The sequence below is a fragment of the Diadema antillarum genome, unplaced genomic scaffold (genome assembly GCF_040938485.1).
Source record: "Diadema antillarum isolate AM-2024a unplaced genomic scaffold, OU_Dant_1.0 scf00000077, whole genome shotgun sequence".
NCBI lineage: Eukaryota > Metazoa > Echinodermata > Echinoidea > Diadematoida > Diadematidae > Diadema > Diadema antillarum.
The window spans coordinates 317,179-328,988 of NW_027270966.1; the positions used below are offsets into that span (position 1 = coordinate 317,179).

General features: G+C 36.5%; 1 protein-coding gene across 1 annotated transcript; it reads right to left on the reverse strand.

Annotated features, from left to right (window-relative positions):
• Positions 1-6,400: 6,400 nt before the first annotated feature.
• LOC139717581 (uncharacterized) lies at positions 6,401-11,810 on the reverse strand. The gene is made up of 4 exons (XM_071629087.1): positions 11,712-11,810; positions 10,689-10,876; positions 9,832-10,224; positions 6,401-8,908 (listed from the first exon to the last, which is right to left on the reverse strand). Exons 1-4 carry the CDS (start codon positions 11,808-11,810, stop codon positions 8,632-8,634), a joined length of 957 nt encoding a protein of 318 aa, XP_071485188.1. The 3' UTR covers positions 6,401-8,631.

The following is an 11,810-nucleotide window of genomic DNA, read 5'->3' on the forward strand; positions in this document are numbered from 1 at the left end:
TTGAAAGCGTGTCTCATCTCGTTCTATTCTGTGAAATATTCATTCAGAATGCGTCATTCAAACTCACCTAACCCATAAAGATAAAAATATTTGCTCTAAATTCAAAACACCTTCCCGCCCTAATGAAATATGATATATGTTTCTGCGAGACGAGAAATGGTATGTGTATGCATGTGGTGTGAAGGTAAACGCAATTCCATTATACGCATGTATTAAACCCTAAATTTAGCAGGCAGCAACAAGCTAGGATTAAAATGGGAAAGCTATGAAATCCTAAACGTGTATCTGCATGCTTTCATGAAACACTGATATTGGCGACAGTCATTATATGCTGATATTAAAAGTGTTTTGTAGTGATGTAATTGTGTTACATGTTTCCCATTGGATCTTACGTAAAAAATTTTCTTACAGTAGTTTTCTTTCTAATGCCCCTTTTAAGTCATCAAAACTGAGGACTAACTTCAGGTTCGATAAGTAATCTCCACCCATCCGGGAAATGAATTACGTGAGTACTATAGTAATGACGGGATGGGACTATCACCTCATCAGTCTCATGTTTAATGAAAGGGTAACGACCAATTTTATTGCTTTCTATATTAAGACATGTATTAGACTTTCTCATTTTGTGTAAAAACCTATTCTTATGAACGTTTTCAACATTCTGTCTGTGCGAAGTAAATCTGATTATGTCAGTCATCCAACAACTATAAACAACTGAGGACACCAATACCGTCAGAGAAAATAAATGGAAATTTATCCTGTGAAAACTAACCGTTGTTCGAGGTTTTAAGAGTTATTTCAGCCCTTAAACATGCCAAATGAAATGTATTGGTTTACCGTTTTCCTTAGTGGTTTCTTTGTTTGTTGTTCTGTTTGTTTGTTTGTTTGTTTGTTTCAATTACCAGATAGATGGAAAGAGTGAAATTCCTTTAAACCTTTGATAGGATGTTTTATCTTCTTGCGGAACACTGAATGTGGATTGGGTGAAGACAGCAATATTAGTAGAACACATCACATGACTTATCTCATTCAGAAAGCAGGGGAATAATATTACCCTTAACGTATCACTATGTCAGTAACAAGTCGATGGAATGAGTACTTTTCATTGAAAATAAAATTTTGTGTAATTCTTATACTTCTTTATAATGTTGTCCATACAAGTCATGACGTCTTGAACTGTAGTAGTCTTCTTATCCAGCGATGACGGCACAAAAACTTTAAAGATTTGTAATTTCTGAATGGATTGACCGATTTCCCCCGAGGATTCTCCTCAAACTTTCACTGATGTGTTCTACAATAAATAACCAATATTTCTGCTTTTACTCAATTTACATTTATATATAGCTTACAGTTGGGTTTTGGTTTCTTTTAAGGTTTCTCTCCTCTCGGTACTGTCTCGCGTCTTTCAGTGTATACGTGTGGGTAATCGAATGTGTGTACGAACGTGTTGTCCTTGTCATATTTTTCCCGGTACACGTGGTTCAGTGAGCAGTGTCCGGGCACTAGCATTGGTATTCTATATTTTTTCCCAACCGGTGTATCTCAAACTAATTACATGTATATTGTTATAGAATAGTATATAATTTACTCATTATTTGTTTAGCGATCCACGTCTGACAAGCTATGCTTTTTAGTGGATCATTATTTTCCATAATCGAATTTATTTTCCGCTCGCCCACGAAGTATTTATACAGTGTTTTCCTAAATATTGTACATGTTATATGTTGTTCTATAATTTGTCTCGTATATATATTACATGAATCTTTTGCAAACGTTTGAACGATATTTCATCACATGTATACTTTGTACTATGTTTTTTTATTTTCGATGATTGGAAATAAACTATGATTGAATTGAAACTATGATTGAATTGATTGAATTGAAGGTATCGGGTCCGGTGATGTTGGTTATTCTAAAGGTTCGTTGATCCGATAATTAAATTAGGTTAATCATTCCGAAACACACAGATTCCCTATATCGATACCTAGATCTTTGTTAATCCAAATATAAGGTGAACAAAAAGAATTAAGGTGCGTATAAACGAACATTCGGAATTACAAACCTTATTTTGTATTTGGATTAACGAACTTTTGGAATAACGAACTTTATTTCATTTCGGATTAACGAACCTTCGGAATAGGGAACCTTATTTCATTTTCGGATTAACGAACCTTCGGAATAACGAACTGCAACCATAGAGTTCAATACCAGTTCAAAGTTCTTTTGATCAATGTTCAAGTGTAATTGATTTTTTTTGAAGCATCATAATGGGTGGTGATAGACAAGTAAATACATGGTAATATAAAAGCAAACATTGACACTGTCCGCGATCACATTTCTTCAATGATGTACGTGTACCCCTTATCAGTTTATGTGGATAAGGTTGGTCTGAAACGACAATGCGAGCTCCTTTACAGTGCATGTTGCAATGTCTGACACAAGAAGTATAATAGTTGATATGGAAAACAGGAAAGGGTAATAAATGCACAGATCAGGATACGGTTGTAACTTGTAATTGTCGGTTCAATAATGTTTTATCTCTCAGATTGCGAGAGATAAAGTCACTTCCGGAAAACAAAAATATTTCAATGTTTTGTAAGATTCTTGCCTCTTGTACATTTTTTTTCTTTTCGTGTACATTCAAATCGGAAACTCTCAGCACTTTACTTTTTTTTTTCTTTTGACCATTGTCAGTTCCTGCATATATATGATTTTGTATTATTACCAATGATAACAATAGCAGTAAAAAGGAAAAATTCACGTGCCTAATCTAGGCTGCTGTATTCTATTCATGATGCACAGCTAGCAGGAACATCTATTATAATTATCATCATTAAAATCTATGGCTAATTGATTGATTAAATCGTTTCGAGCAGTACTGAAACTAATTGATACCACATACTGCATTGTTGATAATAATTATACCCTTACTTTTTTTTTTCAACCCAGTCGGTGCATGGTTACCCAGTCTACACGAACAAGGAGGATTGGTTGGTTTGATTACTACGACCAAACTATAACATACCCACACACTCTTATTGAACATTGCAAAAGTAAGTCTTTGCTGAACAAAGTCACAGTTGGGGAGGGGTCCTGGGCTGGGGCCCGTTGCATAAAAGTTACAATTATGGTAACTTTGCCATCCAATGGTAACTACCATGGCAACAATACTCAACAGCCAATCAAAATCAAGAATTCCATGGAATTTACCATTGGATGGCAAAGTTAATGATTGTAACTTTTATGCAACGGGCCCCTGGTTTCCGAAACAAACCTCCCCGCGCGCGCGCGCACACACACACACACACACACACACACACACACACACGACTACTAGGTGTTGCAAAAAACATTTCCCACTTTTGATGCTTAATAGTTCGAAAACTATATATATATATATATATCAGATAAAACTGTCATTGGTATGAGTAATAGCTGAATAGTGTACAATTTAGTTGGAGGTGATTTGAAATATGAAAACCTTTATCAGGTTCATGAAATTCATGATTATTTCAAAAGTTAGGTTCCAGGTGTTGGTCAAATTTTAACCCTCTGTACAAAACCTGAACTTCACACAGGAACAAACGATGTGATGTGAGTCTGTGCTTACTATGACCCTGAACAATGGACATGTATACCACCTGTTCAGAGCTCTGCTCCAAGGCACATGAATGCTTTATCAGTTATTCACGACGAATTGCCCCAGGCACTGCTGTAGTCTGAGTTCATGGCAAGGGATGAAATGCATGCACACGAAAAAAATTAAGAAAGCACATGTTTCCATGTGCTTGCATACACCACATTTCACTATGAATAAAGACTAGCTGTGACGGTGGAATTCCTCATGCATAAATAATGGCACATTCCATCCTGGTCATTGTTCAGTAATTGTCTGGGTGCCAACTATACACACTCCCATACACACCAAATTACTTCTGTGCAAAGTTAAAGTTTTATACAGAGGGTTGAAAATAGAGCACAATCTGAAACCTAACTGAAAAATTAATGTTTAATTTGATGAAACTGAATTATGTTGTCATTGTAAAATTGTCTCCAACAAAATTTTACACTATTCAGCTATTGCTCATAATAATCAATGTCATTGTTATCTGATCTATAGTTTTTGAACTATTAATGATCAAAAGTAGGAAATGTTTTCTTGTAACACCTAGTACATAACAGAAAGTGTTTATATTGCCCCTACTAAGATGAAAAGGGTAAGTTTTCACTGGTGTTGGCTGATTTGTTTGCTTATCTGTTTGTCTGTTTGTCACTATTAAAGCGCAAGGACTGTAGGCTAGATTTGAACAGAATGTTCAAAATAGATCATAAATGGGCTTAATTAACATCCAACATCGTTTGGATAATGAGCTCAATTTAAGCATTTCCCTGAGTAAAGCTCCTATCAAAAATATGCATTCGTGTTGCACTCAGATAATCTTTGAGCGACTTAAGAACAAATGAACAATATACGATAATAACATAAATAATAATAGTAATAACAATAAGTAAACAAAAAAGTCAGTTTCAGCCTGAAATGGCGCTCTTTCGCTCAATACAGTATCATTTCAGCACATTTTCATTGATCCAAATAAAATCTTTATTTTCTCTTGAAATCGAATGCAATATGCAAGCTTCTGCATCAGCTACATTATATCTAAGTCTCACTTTGACCTTAACCGTTACCTCTAACGCTTGGTAGATGAAAAACTTGGTGTGTGTGTTACAAAACTTATTCAATCTTTATATTCCAGACCAACCCCGTACTGTCATCCATATAGATTCTACTTGGTCATCGACTATTTTGAATCAATCCCTCTATATCGCTTTTAGAAAAGATGAAACATAATGTATTGTGTGAGAAAATGCACATTAAACAAAATGATGCTCTAAAAAAAAAATCAGAATTCTAACGAAATGATTGAAATAGCGTTACAAAATTCATTTTTCCCGAATAGAGTTTTTTTTTCTTTTAGTTTGGTAAAATTCAATAGCTTGGCTGATTTAGAGACTATTCGGATTATTGTAATAACATCGTAACGGTACTCTCATTTGCTTGACATGACCAACTTCAAAACGTGGAGAACAGTTCCAAAGCGGAGCAACATATGGCAGGAAGCCAAGTCATGGCCTTTGAAAGTTAAAGAGGAAAGCCACCCCAAAAATAAATGAACTTTAACAGAGAGAGAAGAATATTCCCTTGTCATTTTTGTATCATTCTGTACGAAATGTTTTGTTTTTCTCTTTTTTTCTTGGGGGGGGGGGGAGTTTATTCGTTTTTGGAGTGGATTTCTTCTTTGCGTGCTTTGAGTGCGTATATTGGCACATAGAACATATTAGATATCAATTGCACATAATATCCAAAGTCCCTGACACAAAAAGGGATAAGAACCTCACCCAGCCCAAACAGACCAGGGGAAGATAAGTGAGAAGAGATGAGAAGAAAGAAAGAGAGAGGGATAAAATTGGGAGATGGTTTATGGGCAGCATTAAAGGTCTTGTTTACCTTTGGGAACAGTGATTTTTTTAAAAATGTTCAAGATATCACTTTTGATGCATATGTGTAGGTCTGTTCATGGAGCTACAAACGCTGTTGTATCACAAAATATCCTATATATATATATATTTTTTTTTTTTGCAATAAAGCCTAAGATATAAGGAGATATCAGTATTTTTCCCATTAAACCGCAACTGTAGACGGTTTAGTGTGGAAACATTTTTATTATAACTATTCTTCACATTTTGTATACTTAACGATGCTTAAGATTGATTACTTACGGATTCAAATTTTTACAGTGTTTCTATCCCTCACTCACATTTGAGAATTATTTGAAAGCACTAATGCTGGGTTTTTTGTTTCTTCCGCAAACGGTAAATTTTTCCTTTAGTAATGGACGTTCTACAAGCCATTTCGTAATTAGCAAACGCGCGCATGTCGAAAAATGACATTTTATCTCACTCACAGTTGGTTAAACACTTCAGTCGTTTTCAAGGCGACGTAATGCATTAGCTTGCCCGATGTAACGATACCGTAATTTGTGTTCAAGCGAAGAATGAACATGCGTGGAGCAGCTTACCAGTAAGGCCTGCCAATATAGTTTTTTTAATTCATTTTTCACACTTTTTTTCCTTCAATTTGATAGATTTGTAGTTCCAGAAATCTGGAATAAATACGCCAACCCTAATTTTAAATTCGTCTTTTGTCGAACATTTTCGAACAAAGTCTATTGAATTTAGTAATCTGTCACATATTTTCCTCAATTACAATTACAATTCTTCCATTTCAGTAACTAACTGGAACACACATTAAAGTACACACATTAAAGTACACACACACGCATGAACACAAAGTATACAGCGTAACTTTCTTTTATTGATTTTAAGATATGATGTTGTTATGTTGCTGAAGTATTTTTTTTTTACCTTTGTTACATTCAATGACGTCAAACTTCGACGTTCAGTATCATTCTGTTATTTGGCTTTTTCTGAAATGAGAGAATAATCAATTATGAAATTTTGTAAAGAAATAAGTAATGTGACTATCATGGCATTTCCTTTATGTCAAGGTGTGAGGACAATAACTAGGCTACATGAAAAGTTGTATGCGCTTTTCATTAAATTTCGTACAAGGAGCAATCATACGAAAATCAATAAGAAAGTCGAACTATTGCAATATCAGATAAAGAAATTTGTGACTGAGTGAAGCGAAAAAATACAGCACAATGATATAAAGTAATGTATGATTGCTTTTATTATTTCTTTTCTATACTTTGGTGAGGCTGTGAAGGCGCCCCGTCTTCCTGCAATATATCTGTAATGAAAGCTTATCAGCCATATTAACCCTGCATGTTCTGAATTATTACATTACATTATTATTGCATGACGAAATAACGGCATCGGTGACCATCACTATTCGGCTAAAGATTCATTCAGTTTGCCACCAATTTCTAGAGTTTGTCACTCCGTCTTTTCGATTGATATCACGGAAGCACATTCATGTTCCCGAGTCATTCTGGCGAGGAGGCATCATGATAGTTTTAGTCATGAATACTGAGAATGCGCTACACATATAGAAAAGGGATATACCAGTTCTTCCATTCAATAGGAAATGTGAGTTTTTTTTAAGGCTACCCATGCGTAAAATGCAAGGAATTATATCAGTTATCTTCTGCTCATTACATTGCCCTTCATACACAAAATATACTTTTATTTTTCTTTGCTGGTTGCAACTACAAAGATGATAAGATAATTCTTATCATTGCATATGTACATGATTTTAATGTATTGAAAAAAAAGTACATGCAAAAGGTAATTTTTTATCTAACTAGAGTCAAATGGATTTAAGAGCTATCTCTCCAGATATTACGAATGTTTAGAATTGAATACGTATGTGAACTCGGAGACTGTAAACTCAAGCATGTTTAAAGAAACCTTATGAATCTATCTCTCTCTGTCCCTTAAAGGAAACCTCCGGATAATTTTCACATTCTTATATTTGAACCACTATAAATTAGTTATACTGAGGACAGAGTTTCAGAATTTGTGATAATTGGGATGAAGAATAAGAATATTTTCAAAACTTAGAACAAATTGCAATGAACAAGGATGATGACATCGCAGAGTCACCATATGAGTTGGGGCTCAAGGAAGCAGAACAAAAGAAGAAGGCATGCATAGATTATACACAGGTGAACTCGCAAGCAAGCGGTATTGTAATGGAATTACACTGCTACATTTCTTGAATATGTGAACCTCCTATGTCATCATCCTTATTCAGTGTAATTTGTTTAAGGTTTTTCAAACTATATTGTATCTCTGCTCAAGAACCACAATAAATTCCAAAAATCTATACATGGAGTTGTCGATTTATGTACTACATGATGTGAAATTATGAAAATTGTCTGGAATGTCCTTTTAAGTGTAAACTGGTACTGAATGTCACGATACAATAATGATTAGGGGCGGATCCAGGAATTCTGTAAAGGGGGCGCAACTAATATTTCTGATGCCACTTCAGGGTTTCATTTCATTTTTTTTCTTTCTATTTCTTTTGTTTTTAACGATAAATAAAGGGGGGCGTGCGCCTCATGCGCCCCCTCTAGATCCGCCACTGATGATAAATTTAGTAAATGTCACGGAACATTAATTGCGTTTTGTTTGAAGGCAATGTGCTCTCAATATCTCTGAGTAGTAGCTCCTGCCAGGAAAGTCATGTAAAATTGTATTAGGTAATGGCAGGAGCATGTGGACGATTAAATAATACATGCATTGTTATTTTGATAGGTCAATGATACATCGACAAGTACCTTTTCATGTAATTGAGATATTGAAACGAACACACGGCTCTTACATCGCATGATAGGCTGTATAATTGCTTATAAATGCCAAATACAATGCAATATATTATCAACATGCTGTGTAAATAAATTGGCTATGATCGTCTTCACATATATTATTTGTTTATAATCGACTGACGCGTAGAACGTCTTATTGCAATTACCACAGAATATTCATCATCTTCAGATGAAGCGCCAAATCCAAAAATGTAGTCCTTGTATACGCAAATGATACTAACTCTAATATTGTCATGTTACACTTAGCAAATTGATTTCCAACTCAGCAAAGTGATCTTTAGACACGAATCTTCGTTGCAGCCATTTCATTGTAATAGGCAGACGTTTCGTCGACAGCCTTGATCACATCCGGGGTCATTTCAGAGCGCGGAATTTTGGGCGCACTGGCCGTGAATGAAGAGGAAGCAAACGCCTTGCCGTAGGAAATCTTGATGGTGTCATCGTTTGGCGTGCCAACAAGTGGGAAAAGGGTTTTCCATTTCTTCACGACATCCGCGCTGGCATCCCACTTCAACAGCTTTTCGTCCCATGGCATTCCACACTCCTTGAAATAGCTGAGATACAGATATGAGAACAAATTGTTGTAACATGTTACATACATGTCATGGCAACTGAACTAAAAAGTTGATTTCATTTTTATCTTCTCTTTTTCTTTTAATCTTTCTCTCTTTCTCGCAAGCATTTTTTTTCATTCATTTAATTACGTAGCAAAAATTTTTTCGGCAATCATTGAATCTTAAATACACAGTCATTATCATAGGCACGCTGCTATTGTACAGCGACTCCACCCCGCGGACTAATTATTCATAAGTTGAAATAACTCTATCAGGTATAATGAGCTGTCATTTCAATCTACAACATCATCATAATTGTTATACACAATGAATAGAAGTACATGGCATACGTTGGTTTGGGTCTATTGGCAATATGATATTTTGGCATTGATATATTGAGGATTTGACCATTTGATTATGAGTTTAATCGAGTATATTCAGTGCGTGTGTTTTCATCGCAATTAATTGTTGAATAAGAACCTTTCACGACTGTTCTATCTGTAGTAAAGGTTACGGAATATACCGCATACCCATTTGTACTAATCGTGGCTTCTGCCATGGGCTTTCACTTATCTAGTTGAAGTGTTACACTTTGAAATAGAAAATGTGCAACGAGTGGGCAAAATAACAACCTAAAAACAAAAACTAAGAAAGTGGTAAAGTGTTTCATTTTATGTTCATAGTTGTGTAACATTATGATCTGATAATGTGTTACCAGTCTTTACTCTCTGATGGCAGCGAAAAGTTACAATTTTTGAGTGGCTAAACTAGAAACGAATATAAACAATCCTGTTTGCAACAGGCTTTTTACAGTGTATTTATTCACAGCAAGGGCTGTTTCATTCATTAATGAAAAGGCCCGATCAGGTGTCTCTTCTCATAATACTTCTCAAACGGGGAAGAATAAGTGAATTTGTGTTTACCGACTCAGGACGGCAGCTGGCGCTGCAAGAAGATCGTCAGTGTCGATTACCACTGGGTTAGGGTCCAGATTTTCCTTGACGTACTTCCACAAGTCGTACTGGCACTTGTAAGTCATGCCAGGCCTTACGAGCGGGTGGTCGGTGGTCAGATCGAAGGTAGCTTCGTCCGGCGGCTTCTGACCCGGCATTGGCATAGCTTTCATGGTCTCGATCAAGATTTTACGCCACGAGGGGAACATTCGCGCGGGATCGCGGATGAGGAAGGTGTGGCGCAGACCGGAAGCCTTGCTGGGCAAGAGGTCGAGATGACCAGTGACCCCGTATGCCATGTCCTTCACGAAAACCGACTTCCCAGCCGGAAGCGCCTCGAGCTGTCTGCGACAGCCATCACGTCTACATCAGAGGAAGATGAGGGAGACGTCCGTTACACCATGATTTCACATTTCAATAATTACAAAGAAGCCTAATCGATTGTAGTCATAATTAGTTCAATACAACTGACGATTCAATGGGAGCCGAATAAAGAACAGTGATTACACGGGAAAAATAAGGTCAGAAAGATATTTCAGCACCTGTGAAATGCACAGATAATTTTGTGACTATCATATTCACTGAAGACAATAGTAAGATTTTGTTTTAATTCTGATGATAAGCGCAACTTTGTAAGTGTTATGAGTTGAACTATAGCAGTTCATCATACCGATACCCTTGCAACATAAAGGATCTATATAGGTGATGTTATTGGATATGTGCTTTGCATACCTACACATACACTATCGGGTATCATGCGTAATGTGATGGATATGATAGCTACAGTGATGACGTTGTTAATAATGATGAAACAATGATCATCTTACACCCATACTGATGTATCATAGAGTTCCGGCTTGAACTTCTCCTCCAGAGGAGTGCCCTTCACCATCGCGCCAAGCTTGGTCAAGAGTTCTTGTGGTCGAAACTCGTCCCATGACTTGGGCATTTCTACAGCCATCATTTTGAGCGATGATTCTTGCATGGCGGCTATGCCATAGGGATCGAACCATACCTATATACAGAGATGTAAGTACAGACAGGCACATGTATATGAAAATTTAGCCTACTGCCTGCATCCATGATGCGGCGAATATCTTTTGCCTACAAAAGAACAATGCAACATTTTGACCAGTTTAACATTTTGCTTCTAAATTGATGGAAGAATGATTGTGTCATGAAGCTGCGGCATTACACGGCAACGGCAAGGCACAGGTCACTACATGGTTTGTGTCCAAATGCGCCCTCAGTTAATTGTTCCAATTTCTTTTAAAAGTTTGATATTTGAAATAGGTCACTCACGTTGAAATGTTTGCGCACATTTATTTTCTTACAAATAGATAGAAACTACAATAGTATTCTGTGTGTGCAAGGAGTTGTCATCATGTCACTGTTTCAACTCTCCATCGTATAAACAGTGTTAGGAAAGTTCACGAATGAATAGATTTTTTTGTATTAAACATACAGAGAGTGCAGTAAACGAAGTTTATTTTGCTGTTACATGTACTCTTCGTAAGTATATCACTCAAGACACGTATCACTCAAGACTCACATTTTTCACCAGACATTTAATTGCTAACTGTCTTGGAGGAGTCTGCGCCTTTGAATGTTTCTGTGACAGATTAATGGCGCCATACAAATGCTGTGGATCATCATCATCATCATGATGGTTATTCGATCCGCATGATAGACTGGTTGGTGCCTTCTTTTTTCTCATTTGGTCTATATAATCATACATATAAAACATGCGATCTCACGTAGAGGTACAGCAAAGGAAAATATGGCAGTCGCTTTTCAATTTTGTGTCCGATGATAAGACATGAACATTTCTTACTCTTACGAAGCCTTACCTGCGTGTTGTCGAGTGCGGTCAAACACTTCGCAACGGCTGTCGAAGCTGTGCGGGGTACGCACCACATCACCACACGAAACGGTTTCTGATCTGTCAT

What these genes read in the sequence shown, in the direction of transcription:
- LOC139717581 (XM_071629087.1), bottom strand. Translation starts at nt 11,810, where the DNA reads ATGACAGATCAGAAACCGTTTCGTGTGGTGATGTGGTGCGTACCCCGC. An exon ending in CCGCACTCGACAACACGCAG is followed by an intron (nt 10,877 to 11,711) that starts GTAAGGCTTCGT and finishes CTCTGTATATAG; the next exon opens with GTATGGTTCGATCCCTATGG. An exon ending in CCAGCTGCCGTCCTGAGTCG is followed by an intron (nt 8,909 to 9,831) that starts GTAAACACAAAT and finishes TCTGTATCTCAG; the next exon opens with CTATTTCAAGGAGTGTGGAA.